At 32.2% G+C, this 19,152-nt stretch overlaps 1 protein-coding gene and 1 long non-coding RNA gene across 4 annotated transcripts; both read right to left on the reverse strand.

Annotated features, from left to right (window-relative positions):
* Positions 1-2,511: 2,511 nt before the first annotated feature.
* Positions 2,512-4,649, reverse strand: LOC143636768 (uncharacterized). Of its 2 annotated transcripts, none has more exons than XR_013154309.1 (3): positions 4,533-4,649; positions 4,010-4,111; positions 2,512-2,955 (listed from the first exon to the last, which is right to left on the reverse strand). It is a non-coding gene; the product is annotated as an uncharacterized LOC143636768 (long non-coding RNA). The 2 variants fall into 2 exon arrangements; XR_013154308.1 differs by having other exon boundaries at positions 4,010-4,108; positions 4,533-4,619.
* Positions 4,650-6,917: 2,268 nt separating this feature from the next.
* LOC143636769 (uncharacterized) lies at positions 6,918-10,053 on the reverse strand. Of its 2 annotated transcripts, none has more exons than XM_077104281.1 (5): positions 9,460-10,053; positions 8,723-8,901; positions 8,593-8,635; positions 8,402-8,503; positions 6,918-7,300 (listed from the first exon to the last, which is right to left on the reverse strand). In XM_077104281.1, exons 1-5 carry the CDS (start codon positions 9,563-9,565, stop codon positions 7,020-7,022), a joined length of 711 nt encoding a protein of 236 aa, XP_076960396.1. In that variant the 5' UTR covers positions 9,566-10,053; the 3' UTR covers positions 6,918-7,019. The 2 variants fall into 2 exon arrangements, with proteins under 2 accessions (XP_076960396.1, XP_076960397.1); XM_077104282.1 differs by having other exon boundaries at positions 6,919-7,300; positions 8,402-8,500; positions 9,460-10,050.
* Between the last annotated feature and the right edge of the window lie 9,099 nt (positions 10,054-19,152).

A 19,152-nucleotide genomic window follows, 5' to 3' on the forward strand; every position in this document is an offset into this window, starting at 1 on the left:
ATATTCGAATTCAAGAACTTGAAGCAAGTAACACTGACAAAGATTCAAAGATTCAGGAGCTTCAGGAAAACATGGGTGGCCTTACTGCATTATACTTAGACCTCAAGCAAATGCTTATTCAAAAGTTTGGAGATGGATTCAAAAGTGGTGATGATAGTGGTGAGAAGACAGCTTGTGATAATCAAGGTGCTCCTGTTGATAGCGATTCCAGTATGCGCCCTTCTTTAAACATTGATACCTCTGTGCCATTGGAAAAATACTTGGTCGCTTCACCAAAGACAGCCGAACAAATGGAAAGGTTAAAGAGGAAGATGTTGATTCGAAAGAACTCCAATTAGAATGTAGTGTCTTCCGATCACCCTGAAAAGTTCGTTATGGAGATTCAAAAGGGTTTCTCTGACAAGTATGGTGATCGTTCTGGAGTTGTTTCTTGGGGATATGGTAGTGATAACGAGATGTGGTGGGTTAATGTAGATCTGGGAACACGAAGTACTACAGGAAGATGAAAGACTTCGATTCGTGGACAAAGGTTGACCTAAGTGATCTGATACATGCACCTTTCCACAATCCAAGTAATGATCCAAAGGCCGTAAATTTCTGGAATTTCCTGAACAACCAAATTGAAATAGGATTCCCCAATATGCCTACCGCGTCTTTACTCAAGAAAGCAAACGGGGTACGTGATCCTCATACTAACAAGACTATGGTGAACGTGATGTGGCCTACAGCTAATAAAGTGACGTCCATTACGATCACCAAGAGATTTCCTGAGGGTGATCTTGATGAAATGAAGTTTTGGACATATGATGGTGAAACGGCTACTGTCATTATAACGTTAAACAAAGGACAGTATCGTATTGTTGATCCAAGAGATTTACTGAAGTTTGGTGAAAAGGATATAACAGATTTCGGCTGAACCACTTTATGAGCCGGCTGCTAAGGAGTATACTAGAATGGTGGGGTAATCATACGAACAGGTTTATGGGCGGGCGCTTACAAGGAAGATGATGCTGACATACTTGAACACGATTAAGGATCAAGCGGTAAACCATGGGGGAGATTGTTGGGCTATATTTAATGGTTTACGCTTATGTATTTGGGCTTAGTTTTGGGCTATTTTACGTAAATCGAAATCATGGATTTCTATGGGCTTAGTGTATGTTTGGGCTTAAGGTTAGCATATGATATATATATATGATGTATGTAGGCTGTTTTGGGTTGGCCGATAGTAACAATGTGAGACGAGAGACAAAAGAGATTGATTGTTATTATTGTAATCGTTGATAAAGGGCTTAAGCACCCGACGTTAAACACAAAGTGTGTTTTGAAGCATTCTAGCTTGTTCTATGTGTTTGTTCGTTTTACTTTGAATCAATCCGTTGTTAGATTCCGCCTAACAACGGGTTTACGTGATATCACATTGAAATATCATTCTCCGGGACTTGCACAAATATTGAAAATATCATATATACCCACGCATAACTAAAAATATCATATTTACCCTTATTAATTTTTAATATATCATGTATACCCAATTCATTAAAAATAATTTAAAAATCACCATATTATTCTGGTTCGATTAGATGCGATAAAAGGTTTAAAATGCAGACCATTAGATACGATAAACCTTCGAAGGATTTGCAATTTGAAGAAGTGTCGAGAGATGATTTGGTTGTCGTCATTAACGAGAAACGTCGATCAAAATTAAAAAAAATAATGTCGGGTATAAACTCATTATGTAAGGGAAAAGGGTAAAATGGTCTATTCATTTAAAATTTGACACATATGAAAGTTAAAATTTTAGATAAATAATGGTAACATGGTCATTTATTAAATTCTTATTAATGAATGGGGGTATATATGATACTTTAACTATTTTGTAAGGACATATATGATATTTTAATTATTTTGTATGGGCTTAAATTTTGCTTAGGTATAGATGATATTTCTTATGTTTGTAAGGATATATATAAAATTAATCTTATTTTTTTTTAATTGTGGTTTTCAATCTTCAAAAACAATTCATAACTTTTATCGGTTGATATTAGAACTTGTGTTATATGAGTTAATATGCGTGTTTAAAGATTTTTTACATCTATTTTAATTTCGGTTAAACGGTATCGATCCTAGCACAATGCGTGGATTCTAAATACTAGTTATTATAATTATCAGTAAAGTTTTAAATGTATCGTAAGCCTAGTTATTATTTTTCAATAATTTTAAATTATTAAAAAACATAACATGGGGGCATCATTGTCCTTATTTTAGGAATCATGTACTTGAGTGGGTGGTTTTTCAATCTTCTTTCCAATCAACTACAAATAAGATAGATTTTCCTTCAGGTATGTCCTGAACTAAGAAGAAAGATTTGTGTATCCATTAGAATTTTTAAAATATAATCATAAAAAAGCTTTTACCCAAAATAGTTCACCTAGACACTATATTTCAGTGATAGTTGCAAGTAACAACAATTAAAAATTGACTAGAATCCAATATATCATATTCATGTATAAATATTTCTTTTGGTTTTCAAGAGTGCGCTATATGAGATAATCTAAGGTCCTCGCAACAAGCGACTAAGGGGACAAACGATAAATAAGACATGTATGTTTTGTTAATATATAAACGATTGATATTTATAATTCCCAAGAGACCCAAACATCTATGCATATACAAAATTCAATTTTTGGTCCTAATAATAGTGATTGTGCCTCTCCCGTGTGTTTGGATCCTCGTGAGGGCCACCACAACCTTCCCCGAGAGACCTGGTCCGTCTAGTGAAACCAACGGCCGACAAGCAAAGTCTCCTACCGGATGGCGAACTGGCCTAGTCGGAGGCATTAGGATTCTTTCATTGATGTCATTCAAAGTCATATCCCTATCCTCCTGGCTTTACCAATGCAAATGGATATACCACTCTTGTTAGCAGCTTCTTTTTATCCTTCTTCATTCCACCTATTATTAGATGAAAATTAAATTAAAGAACATAAATTAGTGTCAAATGATACATTGAAATTAAAGAATATAAATTAGTGTCAAATTAAAGAATATAAATTAAAGAATTGATTCCATGTGATGTGGATTCAAATGATACATTAGTGTCAAGTGTCAACTATGCAAAAAGAATATAAATTAAAGAAAAAAAAATGTCATTGTCGTTGAATTAATTTAAGTAACCAAATCCGTTTACTTTTGCTTCAAATAATTTTCAAATATTGCAGTTATCCTGTTTTGTGCATTTTTTTATTGATAAACTTCTTTGTGCACTTTATATCTAACTCGATACTTACTTGAAGATAAAACAGTTCTTGTTAATTACATTGATTTCAAAAACCTAGTAATGAATCATAGTTATTTTTTTATTAGATAAGATTGTTGTTAAAAAAAAAGTTTTAACTGTTTATACTTGATCAGTAACAACAAAAAAAAGAAAAGAAAGAAAAAAAAAAAAGAAAAAGAAAAACTCTAATTCGACCATCGTATAAATTCTTACTACAATTTTACTACATATTACTTGTTTAGTTTTTGTTAGCAATAAGTAATGTATAATTAATAGTTCACCAGATATTTGTAACTATATATTATCAATAATTAAGATATCTATATGACTATATATTCAAATTACTTCATATTTTTATGTCACTATCAAGTTTTCACACCAAGTCTGATGAAATATCTTGAAGGACCAAAATTTTCTTTAACGTCAAATATTAACTTTATAAAAGAGAAAGAGTAGTCAATGATATTTATATTTTTTTTTCAAAAAAACTCTAATATTCGTATGAACTTAGTGAAAAATGAAGAGAGTTTAATATATAGTTGGTGTATATATATTATTATATAAGCAAATATAAAATACTAATGATATTATTTTATTCCATGTTAAATGTGTGTAAACACATAATTTTGTACATAATATATATAACAAAGAGATCCAGTGACTATTGTGTTTACGAAGTCAAACCTGAAACAGTCAAACAATTGTAAGTGTTCTGAAATCTTAACGTACCAGTGTAGTGGTCTGGTGAACTTAAGGTTTCTTTATCAGAGAATAAGTGGGTACTCATTGAACTCTTGCTTTGTGAAGATGAACTTGAAATATCTCCACCTACTTCAATAATAATAATATATAACAATAAATATACAAACAAATATACGTTGAATTTATTTTGAGAACCACTTTGAGTTTTAAGAACTCGAAAGAATTCAACGTAACAAATTTTTTTTCAAAATTTTTTTACAACATGTGTAATACGTAAATGTAAGTGATATACAAAAAATACGGTATTTTTTTAGACACCGAATCGACTTTTTACACATGTGTAACAAACGCTTAAACTTGTGTAATTATCAAAAATATTTATTCTCTCTCCTGCTTCATTTTTTAATTGAATTTAATCTCAGTCACATATTTCATATCATTTAATTAAATGTGTGGTTTAAAATTGAGTTTTTAAAGTTTTTAAAACTCACAATGGTTCTCAAAATAACACTCCCTATACATGCATAATAATAATATATTATAAACGTACCAAAATTGTCAAAGTCATGACTAGCATTGAAATCCCAGTAGCTCTGTGAATTTTAAAATGGTAAATTTAGAAGACAGTAAATTATGAAATTTATTAATTAAATATTGAAAATTTGAAAAAATTACAGGAAATGAAGGAGGGGTTACAAAACGGGGCAACTTGCGTCACGTGACGTCCAGTCCGTAAGGAGTTGGTTTTTGTTTTTGAGGTGTAATGGTGTTGTAGCCTCTCCTTGCCATGTCACCTTTTTTATAATTTTCTTTTTATAAATAAATTAAACAAATAAAAACTCACTAAATTAAAATTAAATAAAAATACATTAAAATTAAAAAAATACATAACAAAAAAACAATATAAAACTAGTATTATAATATTCGTGCATATTTTGAACTCGTCGTTGTTGCAATTGTGACTTCTTCGTTTAACCCAGTCGCTTTGAGGAATTCGTACTCTTTACCCATTTGCCGCAATTCAAACAAAGCGGCAAGATTTTCGTGGTGTTTGTTGGTTTATTAAATAATAGCGGTACGTTCCATGGTATGGGTTTCGAAACGACCGAACATCTCGTATAGACGTTCGAGTTCTTCGCTGGCCTCCACATTGAATCATGACGACGAACCCTCCCTTTTTTTCGTATTCTTTTTTCTTCCTCTCCCGTGGGGTCAAGCCAACTCTTGTACGTTGTCGTCGTCTAAATAAAGCGCATCATGTTCGTCGACGAGGTTGAAGGTATGAGCATCGGAGGGTGTTGTTAGTGTGCTCGAATTTGTCGACGACGATGTCCTCGACTTTTTTGAAGCCCAGGAAGATGCGTCAGCTTGTTGAGCGACCAGAACGGTGCCCCTTTCCATTTTGGGCAAACCTTGAGTTTTTCTCAAAAACTTAAATCCTTAAACGGTTTCCCAATCTGCCCTTCGGTTTGCCCTTGAGTTCGAAAGTCGCTTAACGCTCGAGATTGGATTTCGGCGTCATTTTGCCCGCTACGCCAACCACGATCACTCAAGTGGTTGTATATTCCAGCAAATTTTTGGCATTATGAATTGACGACCTTTCAATGGGCTTGAACCGCTTATTTACCTTGGTATACTTCTGGTTTACCCGTTAGTACAAGCCAAGCTTCAAATACTTTCTTCCAAAATATTCCAACTGTTTGAAAGTTAGCTACAATTTAAATTATTTCACAGTTAGTATAAATTTTTAATCAACACTAAATAAAGTTATATAAATACTTATTATTAAAAAACTTACCAACGCGGGGATCCTTTGAACTAGCGATCCAAGCTTTTGTGAGAGCTAGTTCCTCTTCCTCCGTCCATTACTTGTATGGATCACGCGGAGCCATCGGCTCCCTCGATTGTTTTTTTTTATGTTTACGGGTCGTCTTTTGGCTTGAACCCAAGACCCGTGTCATTTGAGTCTCCGGCACCCTCATCGGATCCGGCTCTGGTTGGCTAGACCTGAACGCCGACATGAGGTTTTGGGGGCTTGAGGAAGCTGGCATACATGTTTAAGTTCGGGGCGGGAAAAGGATATAGATAGCTTAAGTTCGATTGGTTTCCATTTTTCGGGAACCATTGAATGTTTACGCTCGGTTGGTTTGGTTGGTTTTGGAATCATGGTATTGACCGAAAGGAGGGAATAGTTGGTTCGGGGTGTTTCTATGATTCATTTTTATACGTTTTTTTTTTTTAAGGAAATGGTGTATGTTTTGTATGAAATGAGGATGAAGTTGGAGGAGAAGTGGTATATGCATATATATTGTTTTGTTTTATTTTTTAATTTAAGACCGTTACCCCACGGGCAAATAGTATATAATAATAAACAAGTGGTGACAAAAACTCATCCCCCCTCCCCTTATCGCCCCTATTGTCGCCAGGGGAGGGACGATGTTCACTCCAGATATTGCCCCCATTGTCTCCAAAAATCATCCCACTACGGGTGGTCTTAGTAACTTTAGGTTGTGAGGGAGTTTAACTATTCCTTTACAACTTCTACTGCATATTATATAATCACTTGTTGCATCCTTCCAAAGCATTGAAAGAAAGAGCGGATGCTATTGAAATTGACAATTTATTATCGTATTTTAATTTGATGCACGTGTGTTTTTTATTTACCTTTCAATTTTACCTACTTACTTTCCCTATTTCCCTTCACCATTCGACTTTACTAGAATTCACTTTACTTCACTTTTAACAACATTACATCATCTCATTCACTGTAAGGAACATTTACTATTTCTTTTTATTATAAGTTCTTTGTTACAAATAACAACAATTAAAAATTGACTAGGAATCCAATATATCATATTCATATATAAATATTTCTTTTGGTTTTCAAGAGTGCGCTATATGAGATAATCTAAGGTCCTCAAAATAAGCGATCAAGGGGACAAACGATAAATGAGACATGTTTGTTTTGTTAATATATAAACGATTGATATTTATAATTCCCAAGAGACCCAAACATCTATGCATATACATATATAATTCAATTTTTGGTCCTAATAATGGTGATTGTGCCTCTCCCGTGTGTTTGGATCCTAGTAAGGGCCACCACAACCTTCCCCGAGAGACCTGGTCCGTCTAGTGAAACCAATGGCCGACAAGCAAAGTCTCCTACCGGGTGGCGAACTGGCCTAGTCGGGGGCATTAGGATTCTTTCATTGATGTCATTCAAAGTCATATTCCCTTTGAATCCTCCTGGCTTTACCAATGCAAATGGGTATACCACTCTTGTTAGCAGCTTCTTTTTATCCTTCTTCATTCCACCTATTATTAGATGAACATTGCTATCAACTATTATGATGTTTCATTTAAGGTGTTAATAAAATTTTAAAATTTTGTTTGTTTCCTTTCTTTGCTAACTAACCGGTTTTTAAATCATGTTTTAAAAATATTGATCTTAGGAACCAGTTGTTTTTATGATGATAACCAAACAATTAAAGTAATTGATTCCATATGATGTGGATTCAAATGATACATTAGTGTCAAGTGTCAACTATGCAAAAAGAATATAAATTGAAGAAAAAAATGTCATTGTCGTTGAATTAATTTAAGTAACCAAATCCGTTTACTTTTGCTTCAAATAATTTTCAAATATTGCAGGTATCATTTTTTTTGCATTTTTTATTGATAAACTTCTTTGTGCACTTTATATTTAACTCAATACTTGAAGATAAAACAGTTCTTGTTAATTACATTGATTTCAAAAACCTACTAATGAATCATAGTTATTTTTTTTATTAGATAAGATTGTTGTTAAAAAAAAAGTTTTAACTGTTTATACTTGATCAGTAACAAACATAAATAAATAAATAAATAAAAGGAAATAAAGAAAAACTCTAATTCTTACTACAATTTTACTACATTTTACTTGTTTAGTTTTTGTTAGCAATAAGTAATGTATAATTAATAGTTCACCAGATATTTGTAACTATATATTATCAATAATTAAGATATCTATATATTAATTCAAACTACTTCATATTTTTATGTCACCATCAAGTTTTCACACCAAGTCTGATGAAATATCTTGAAGGACCAAAATTTTCTTTAACGTCAAATATTAACTTTATAAAAGAGAAAAAGTAGTCAATGATATTTAATTTTTTTTCAAAAAAACTCTAATATTAGTATGAACTTAGTGAAAAATGAAGAGAGTTAAATATATAGTTGGTGTATATATATTATTATATAAGCAATTATAAAATACTAATGATATTAATTTATTCCATGTTTATTTAATTAAATGTGTGTACACACATAATTTTTGTACATATAATATAACAAAGAGATCCAGTGACTATTGTGTTTACGAAGTCAAACCTGAAACAGTCAAACAATTGTAAGTGTACTGAAATATTAACGTACCAGTGTAGTGGTCTGGTGAACTTAAGGTTTCTTTATCAGAGAATAAGTGGGTACTCATTGAACTCTTGCTTTGTGAAGATGAACTTGAAATATCTCCACCTACTTCAATAATAATAAGTATAAATAAATAAACAAATATACATGCATAATATTAATAAAATTACTAATTAATATTAATATAATAAACGTACCAAAATTGTCAAAGTCATGAGTACCATTGAAATCCCAGTAGCTCTGTGAAATTTTAAGATGGTAACTTTAGAAGACAGTAAATTATGAAATTTATTAATTAGTTAAATATTAAAAATTTGAAAAAATTACATGAAATGAAGGAGGAGTATTCTGGTCACTAAACGGATGATGAAGATCATCATGTGTAATCATCAAACGGCGTCGTTTGGACCTGAATTCAAATAAAGCATCCTCTAAATAGCCTGATGAGTGATCTAAATCCACCAATGGCTGATTGTAGAATGGTGGACTGTTGTTCATCTCCATACCTGTAACATAACCGGCAGCCTTTATCATCACCATGCAAACACAAATGAACTTTTTTTTAAAATGGGATAAAAAAAACATGATCTGTCGTTTGAAATGACAGAACCTAAAATGTTTATGTTCCACCGTTTCAAATGACGGAACCATTATGAATTAATCAAAAATATGTTCACTTTTTAATTATAATATACGTTCCACCATTTTTAAAGTGCTTTCGATATTTGGTTTGACATGAACCGCAAATATTTTAGGTTCTGTCATTTCAAATGATGGATTGCCTAGAAATCAAAAGACATGAATTCTAAACATTTTAGGTTCTGTCATTTCAAAAACATGTTTTTATCCCGGTTTCATAATAGGTCAACACAAAGAGATAGTGTATTTGAAATAGTGGAACATAGGAGAATTCTCTAACTTATCAGACAATTGCTGACATGAACCACAAATATTTTAGGTTTCATAATTTAAAAATAAAAATCAACACAAAGTTACACACATATGCACACATTTTTTGAACATATGAGAATTGAGATTGATTAAAATCCAAAATGATAACTTACATTGAGAGATATTGTTGTGATCATTAAAGTAAGCAAAGGATTGAAGATCACTCATTTGCATGGTGTAAGAATGAAAATAGTCACCAGAAAACATTGAATCACACATTTCAATGGTGAATAATATGATACATGATGAATAACATGCAAATGTGTATATATTTAGAGTTTGTCATGCTGTTGAAGTTGTACTTGGTGCATGTCTAGGTGTGCGCCGGTAGCACTAATTTCAAGAAACACAAATGCAAAGTGACAGTGGTAAAGAGAAATAAATAGAGAATAAAGTGAGGAAGAATTTGTCAGAAAAGAGAAAAAAGGAAAAGTTTAAGGGGTTTATTGGGATAATAAAAATGTTGAGGGGCTACTTTTGATTTTTATTGGATGTGTGTGAGAGGCAAAATAATTGCAGTGGTTATAAATTATGATTTATTATGATGTCACGTTTGAGACAAATTCAAATTCTCACCCTTTTTCCAAATCATAGGACTTCAGTTGTATTTTGTAATAATTTCTATTGTAGCTTACTTGGATTTAATGATAAAAATTTTAGAGGTGATATGAGAGGTGAACAGAGTTAAATCGTTTTAATCTAACTATTATTTGAGTAACTACATTTAACTTCACTTATCTTTCTCGTGATTAATCTATCAGTTTAATACAGAGTGATTGAAGCGTCAGACGTCTTAATAATTCTATAGTATTATTACAATAGTGAGATCGGGTTTTCATTCAAAAAGGGGTGACGGTGCAACTTGTTACCCAATTACCCACATTTATAATGTAATTGGATCATTCGTTCAATATATGTAATTGTTTTATAGTAAATTATATAAAACTTCGATTGTGATAAAAAAAAAATTTCATGCCAAGAAAAAAAAAAGTAGTATATATGCATCGTTTTGCGTTAAAAAAAATAAAAAATTTACAATATCAAATTCAATGTTAACCGTTTTTTTTTTTTTTTTTTTGAAATATGAAACTCTTATGGTAAGTGTTGAAGATTAGTTTGATTTAAGAACTCTTCCAACTAGACTAATTCAATCTATCAAAACGTGTCTAATTTTGTTGCTGAATTTAGTTTCGTTAGATCATCATTACTTGTGTTTGATTTATCTCTAATGTTATTGGTCTAAATCCATTTGTTGTCCGTTGGAGTGTTGAAATCATAATAATTCCAAATAAGTATTAAATAGAATTTGGTTTCTCACTCCTTTATAAACTACAAAACTTTTCATGTAAATTGTAATCATTTTAGTTAATTGATTCTTAGGATAAGAGATTAATAGCTAGCCGACTTGGAGAACATTGATTCATCAAAAGTTTATTTTCACTTGCTATAATTGAATCGTTCCATTATTTGAGCTTGGTAGTTGTAGTGCGGTGTTCACGGTACTGTTTTGACAGTTTGTGGTTAAGTGTGAGTCAAATTGTTAGTAACTTGTTTTTTATCACTGAAAATTAAAACAGGACGTTAAACATTAAAACCAAACCAAATTATTGCATACAGTTTGGTTACGGTCCGGTTCCACAGTTTGGGCTTCGATAATAATTTGGGTTCAGAATAAAACTAACGACTTAACTATATCTCTAGATACTATGGATATAACTATATCTCTAATGATCTATCAAAATATGCAGATAGATAACTTTAACTACAACAAATGATCTTGTAAAATTGGATTTTATTTTTCAACAACCAATTTTTCCAAATTAATTCCCCCTAATCTTGCACTTACAATTATTTAAACTATTCCATTATATGAGCTTGATTGTTGTTTGCTAGCACGTCAAGACATTTGATCACGTGGTTGTGGGTTTAAGTCTCACGGATTGTGTCAACGAAGAAATACTAGCTCAACCAGTGATGGTTACCCTAATATCTCAGCCGGTGGGTTAATGCAATCAGATCCTTTTGGGTCGATGTGGGGGGGGGGGGGGGGGGGGGGTTGGTGACTACCCTCCAAGGTCAATCAGTAAATGTATTAGGAACAATCTTTAGAGTGAGAGAATAAGAGTTTGGATCTTAAACCATTAGTCAAGTGTCCTATTTATAGCTAGAGAGGTAGAGAAGATTTAGCCAGACTGTAACAATCAATAGAACCTTCTCTAATTAATCATGACAGCTGGTGAGTAAAGACGTCTATCATCTAGAGGTATGGTGTTGGCGTCCTTAGATAGGCTCATCATGGGCTAGTAGTCCTTTTTGTATTATTAGTACCCAAAGGAATTTTTGCACTGTGCTTGGCCTAAAGACTAGCCATGATATATTGTTTGTCTCCTCCGCAGATGGCAGTTGTTATGCCCCCGAAGTTGTGTTAGCGGGTTTACTATGTTGCATTAATAGTTTACCCGTAAAGGTAAAGGGAGGCCTGCAATTAAGTGACTGTGGCTATTACGTGGATGGGTTTGAGGCACTATCTCCACACATGGAATTGTAAAAACATCATAATATTTTTAGAAAAAGGAAAAATTAAATGACTAAGAAGAAAAACAAAATTTAGTTTTGACTAGTGATTTACATTGACTAGTTTACTTTATTTTTATCGACGGTGAATGATTGTACTCTAATGGAACATTTTATTCGCCTTTATTGTGTGTATTGGTACTGTGGGCCCCACTATGCGGGGTCAGATCTTTGGGACATATCTTTGGGTGGGCCCAGCCGATATGCATGCTGGACTGGTTGAGAATTTTGGTAACAAAATCAAATATTCAGAGTCTTTGGTAGTTGCATGTGGGCTCCACTACCTTCTATAATTCAAATTAAATTATTATTTTAGGCAAGTGCTCTGTTTAGACCTTTTAATTCATGAGCTGTAAATTATTTTAGTCAAATAGTTTATGAAATTACTAGGTTATTGACTCACGTATGATGCGGGTGGAAATATAAAAATTGTCAAGTAACTGATATACAATTTTAAACGATAAGAAACTTTTTTTTATCTTCTATTTGACGACAACATGATTTATAAATGCAATTCATATTAATACATAACGAAAGTAGTAACAGACGAAATGTTACAAAACATGATTTTACATCTTAGAATATTTACAAGCCAATTTACAAGTTTCAAACATAATCTTTCATAAGCTACTACATATTCTTTTATAAATCATATTTCTTTTTTTTTGTTTGCAAAGTTACTTTGTTTATCTAAAATAAGCATTTAGCACCGTCTCCACTCTTCAAGTCTTCATTCTTAATAAAGCTACATACATTTGACTATGTGCCGTGATATGAAGTGTAATTACAAAAATGGTTGTTAGTGCATGGTTTCGGTGTCCGTAGCGATCGAATAAGTTATAGACGGTCTAGTATGTGTATTTAATGTATATCGTAAAATAGCCTATAAATAGGGAGCTCATGCTCATAATTTAGTAGAGAACTTGTACATAGATGTAAATTATCCTCTCCATAACTTATTATTCTCTCTAATGTCTTCATCCATATTTATCAATAAAGTATATATTTAAAGTATTGATTTCGTGTTGATGTATCGTATTAGCTGCTAGATCTTGGTCTCTATGACGTTTTCTCAACTGGTATAAGAGCAGGAGCTGCTCTCGATGCATCAATAAGGTAAATCTGAGTTTTCGTGCTCTTCGTGTTCTTCGGGTTTTGGTCAGATCTGGAGTAAATTAGTGTTTTATTGGTGGATTTGAGGGTGAATTCGTGTTTATTGATGGAAGATGTAACTTTCTGTGTAATTTGGTGTTAAGTTATGGTGTATTGAGTGATTCACCATGGAAGAGTATGTTAACTTTTGATTCGGTTTATAATACGAACCTTGAGAATGCAAACATTCTTAAGCACATCCAACTCATTAAACATTGTTATGTCTTTTTAGCTCCATTATGTTGTTTGTAAAATAATAACTATACAAACAAAGTATTAAATTGTAATAATTAAAATGTATAAACAATATCAATCATATGAATGAATGAAATAATTTGAGTACTACAAATGATTTAATAAACCTTAAAAAAATGTGAAATTGTAGAATTTGATAGATGAAAAGACGCGGTGTGAAATTTCTTGTGTGAAACTAAAAGTATATACATGGAGGTATAACATAAATTATTTTAGGTTAGTTAATTAACAAATAAATGTTATTCTCAATTTCATTCAAGGTAATTAATTAGTTGACATATGAATTTGAAATTTGAAAGATGAAAAAAAAATAGGAAAGTTAAAACCTAAAATTTATTTAGTTAATATTGTTATTAATAGTCAAACCGTTTTTAGTGTGAAAATGATTTCATAAAGATATAACAAAAATAGGAAACTTGAAACCTATAATATATGTAATTAATATTGTTATTAATAGTCAAACGTTTTTATAAATTTAAAAGGCAGATCCAATTAAATTGAATCGTTGATCCGGGTTATTAAAAAGAGATACGGGTCGTTAAGAACATATAATTATTTAGTTGTGAATAATTTAATTACCAAAAATTCTAATATGACTTGGTATATATGGAAAGTCTTAACAATGAAGCAATAAATGTACCAAGTATTCAAAAAAATGTTGCTTTAACAGTATATGTAGATGTAGATTTTAACTAAACATTGTTTGAATTTTATAAAAACGGAATTAGATTTGTTAATACAATCCACACAATGTTTCCAAAAATAGTAAAGTTATGAGGGTTTTTATGAGAATTAGAATTGTAATTGAAAGAAATTAATTAAGCCAAAATATAAGCCTTCAATTTAAATAATTGAATGATAAACATTATAATTTTAAATTTTAATTAACAAATCTATTTATAATAGTAGAAGCATCATATTCGGCTACTTTTGAGACAAACTTGTTTGGTTTAATAAAGTTGGTTAAGGTAGTCATCCCACAAAGTGAGATAGATAGTATTACCACTGCATCAAAAAGTAGTAAATTAACACAACTACACATATATATATAATAACAAAATAAAATAAATAAATAAATAAATAAATATAATAATTATACCTCAAATCACAAAACTCCATTGTTCTTTGGTTTTGATGTTGAGCTTCCCTTAATAATGAGTTCTTATTATTAAAAAACTTGGTAACATGTCCGATGACATCTAGAAATAAAATATATAAATAATTATATATATAATGAGGGTTATTATGTTTAAAGTTAATCACAAAATATGTAAAATACAAATAACTTATAGTTCCGTTTTGTGGAAAGTTTTTGGCTTTTATGCCATCAAAAGTAACAAATTTCAGCCCATACAAGTGGCCTTCAAATTCATAGGAATCAAAGAGATGCGTCTCCACTGTGAAACAAAGTTTGTGTGAACAATCGATGTATTTGTAAGCAGACATATTTGCACCGAGCGAGGCCTTCCGAACAATCAAAGATTTATTCTCTGCAAGCCAAACATCATGTTTGGGAATGCAAGGCTTACTCACATAGGCTTGCATTCGGTTGCCCTGCCACATTATTATTAAGATTAGTAAATAGTTGTATGAATAATATAGTAAATGAATGAATGTGTTAACAACACCATCTCGTCTTGAACAATCATTTCGATGGACCAATCTTGTCCGGGCTTTGAGTTGTCCTTAAGTCGCCAAAGTTTCACAATACGGACCTTTAGGATACACTCACTGTTAAGAACATCGAGTTGGTTCAACATAGTGATATTTGTTGGCTCCATCTTGCTACAAAAAATTAACAAAAACACAAAAAAATTAAAATTAAAATATGGAAGATATATAAACAACAAAAACTAAAAACCTTGGCATAAAGCTACTCGATTTTACTAAAGAGGCTTGGATGCTGTATGAATAAGCCTATCAAATGTACATATTTATAGGAAATGAATTAGGGTTATCTAAAATTATAGAAAGAAGGTATAAATGTAATTGATTAGAAACATAAATTTAGTTAATTTTGAAAATTTTCAAAGAAATTATAGTAAGAAGGAATAGAATTGATAATGTAATTAATGGATTTTCAAATAATATGCATTGTTACATAATTAGTTTCGAAATACAAATAATATATTTCCAAATTTTTTAATTTTATGTAATGGTAGATCTGTAAAATGGAATGTTACATAATGTAAAAATGTAAGTTACTAATCATATAGTATGTATTGTAATTCATATAAGGTGTGAAAATAAAAAGTTACTAATATATTGTATATTGACAATTGACAATAATAATAAGTGAACGGGTGAATAGGTCAACTAACGTAAATTGTTATTGTTAAAAAATAATAAGTCAATGGATTTGTATTTTAAATCTTAAAAGTAAATGAATGTAATTAAATTAGTGGGTGAATGGATCAATAGGTCAACTAACGTAATTATAGTAAAACTTAATGATTGTTAATTAAATAAAATTTACATTCAAAATTAGACCATAATTTAGTCAATAATTAATTCAAATAGGAAGGAGGGAATATCAAATTTAAAATTTTACAAATCCGTAATTAAACCTTTCCTTAATACATTGGGTCATCCTTTCCTAATCTCATTAATTTCCTTACGAAGTTGACAAATTTAATTTAAATATTTAAGTAATATAATGTTTTAACAGAATTATAATATTTTATATCGGTATCTCTATATATATTATATATATATTCTCCGTAATCTCTATATTAAATACGTAAATAATTAATTAAATTATTTATTATATATTATATATAAAATTAACACAGGCTCGTTGGTCGGTCATTGAATCGAACATTTGCGGTTTTGTCTTCGGTATCCGTTGCCGGTTTCAATTCGGAAACCTAGGTGGCGATCGGTGTAACATCCTACTTTTGGTTATAATAATAAAATAAATTTCGTCTATTTTATAGTGGGTCGTTATCGGTTTAGGTAAATAGAATACGAGTTGGGCTAGTGTTGGGTAAATGGATATGGGTTATGGACTTGGGTTAGGAAAGAAAAATGGAAAGACCATGGGCTTAAGCCCATGATCCATAAATATATAAACCCTTAATCACCATTTAATTCCTCATTTACACATATTCCATACACCACCAAAACACACACTTAAGCTTTCTCTCTAGTTCTCTCCCTAACTAAACCGAAACCAAGAAGGAAACCAAGCACCGACCCGAGGTAATGATAGTATGATGTTGTTTTAACCAACCGTTAGATATGGTCACGAAACGATGAGCCGACACCGTTAAACCATTTAAATAGTCACGAGATCCGGATGGAATCGGGTATAAACCGAACCTATGATGAGCTTAGGGATCGCCCTAGCTCAGATCTGGATCGAACGGGATGAAAAACGGGGTAAACAGAGTTTTCCCGCCACCGCCCGGTTTTCCGGCACGGCGGCGCCGGAAAGGTGGCTGGGGTATTTAAGGATGTCAGGGAATGTTCCTGACATTCTCTGACTAAACCTAACCCTAATTCGCTACGGTTAATAACGAATGAGCTTCAATTCATTATGTGGTTCGTTACGGAAGAACCCTGGTTCGTTAGGCTAGTTCTCTAAGGAAAAATAACGAACCAGTTGAGCGATATGATTTCCAGTTCGCTATGAAAGACCACTTCGCTATAAAGTTCAATTTGTTAAGAAGGTCAATAAGTGTTGATTCGTTATGGTATAACGAATCAGAACTCCATTCGTTATAGAATCCTAATTCGTTAAAAGACTGAATAACGAATCTGATAACTAGATAACGAACTAAAGTTTAATAAAATGACAGAATGGTTCTTGGACTTAGAAAAGAATGAATTAATTACAAATAAGCCCTTGAACTTTTGAGTTAGCAAATTAGATAATAAATTAAAATCCTAATGGAAAATGTGTTACGACAGTTAATGGAAATAAAATTTTTCCAAGCTGACTGGCAGCTCGACCCTAGCCAGGGGCTCTGCCCCTTGGACCCTGCTAGGGCTGCCGCCCCTAGACCCCGCTGCCAGTGGCGCTGCCCCCGGACCCCCGTTCGTTGTGGGTTATAATTAGACTAGAAACGCGAGATGAGTAGTGATAGTTAATTGATGCATGTAATTATTATACAGTTAGCCGCGCCCCAACTGAAGAAAGGAATAACAATTAACAGTGAACGTAACCGACTTCAGGTGAGTTTCTAGCCCCATTCCTTGTTATGTTTTCGAGGCAGTGTGCATACTCGATGTGATTAGTTAATACACTCATCCTAAGTGATAAGTGTATGCCATATATGTATTGTGTTCAATGTATGAATGATTTCTTGTTGGTACATGAACGATCTTCGGAATTGCATGTACTGTCAGGAAATGGTTTGATGTTATATGTATGTTGTAAGATGAAGAATGAATGATGTGTGTACGTACGAAACTTTATGATGTATATAGAAAGTATGCTATGGAGGTATGGAAGAAAGGGTACCGGACCCTAATAATATCCGAGGATGGAGGGTACCGGACCCTAATAATATCCGAGGATGGAGGGTACCGGACCCTGATAATATCAGAGGATGAAGGGTGACCAGACCCTAATAATATCCGAGGATGGAGGGTACCGGACCCTGATAATATCCGAGGATGAAGGGTGACCAGACCCTAATAATATCCGAGGATGGAGGGTACCGGACCCTAATAATATCCGAGGTATGTAGGGCGAATGCTCTTTATAACGTAAGGCTAGTTATGAATGTATATGAAAGAATGATGGCCAGGTTAAGTATGTAATGCGTACCTACGGGCACGTGTATGTGTATGTAAAGTAAGCTATGTGATTAACTAGAACTTACTCAGCGTAGCTGATTTTTAGTATGCACGCAGGTTAACAGGTTGAGACAATTGGTTCGAGCGGGACACATGGCAAGATCGAAGAGGCTGGCATCTGAAGATTTGTCATGATGTTTTGATATTATCATTTATGTTATGTTTTAAAGACAAGTTAAGAATGTTTGTAATGAATGGTTGACTATTATTATTATTCCGCGAAAGTTTTAATTAACTCTGATTTGTAGAACTGTGTTTATGAGTAAATCCAACACCAAAGTAGGGCTACCGGTAACGGGGCCTTACAATCGGTGGGTTTGTCGCTAGCATTACACATTTAATTTTGCCACACTAGCTAGCAGTGGTTTGGTGTTGGTTGTGATCTGATGCGATGTTACACTTATTTGTCGGGTCGGCAGCTTTTGACAGAGGCTTATGTCCTTCATTCCTTACTCTATTTCAACTTTGTGAGGTGTGTACTTAAGATTTCGTAGTTCTTTTTGATTTTGACTGTGTACTTCATCATAAATGTGTATATAACATAAACAAGCATGTTTGTATGTATTTCTTTAGTCAATTGAGATTTAAATTAATGCACTAATTGGTAGTAATGTGGGTTGCTTATGGAGTATAATTTGATGGTACGTATGTCCACTACATTTTGGAAATAGTATATGGTTTTTTAAGTTGTAATTGAAATATTGTTGCAAATTGCTCTTATACGATTTTCCGGCATTCACAAAACATTTACGGTTTTTTTCCCTTTCTCAATACCAATGGAGTCGCCAAGCGACTTGATGGTTTCATAACCCCCGCAACGCAGGGGGTCAAAACACTATATTAAACTTAATGAGGTTAAAATGGGAATACTAATATATATACATATATTTTTATTTTGTAAAGTTAATTTTAAATATAAAGATATGAATTGCAATATTTTCTTCTTCTTACATCTCGTTTTTCTCTTTGTTCTCATAATTTCTTATATGCAGCTAGTTTTGATACAATTATTTGTATTATGT

Source organism: Bidens hawaiensis, unplaced genomic scaffold (genome assembly GCF_021521415.1).
Source record: "Bidens hawaiensis isolate Kalapana, Puna unplaced genomic scaffold, B.hawaiensis_p1.1 tig00008043_1, whole genome shotgun sequence".
Taxonomy (NCBI): Eukaryota; Viridiplantae; Streptophyta; class Magnoliopsida; order Asterales; family Asteraceae; genus Bidens; species Bidens hawaiensis.

Coding starts and splice junctions, on each gene's coding strand:
- LOC143636769 (XM_077104281.1), bottom strand. CDS start 9,565: ATGTGTGATTCAATGTTTTCTGGTGACTATTTTCATTCTTACACCATG. Junction 8,504..8,592: donor TCATGACTTTGACAATTTTG/GTACGTTTATTA, acceptor TTATTATTGAAG/TAGGTGGAGATATTTCAAGT. Junction 7,301..8,401: donor TTCACCAGACCACTACACTG/GTACGTTAATAT, acceptor ATCTAATAATAG/GTGGAATGAAGAAGGATAAA.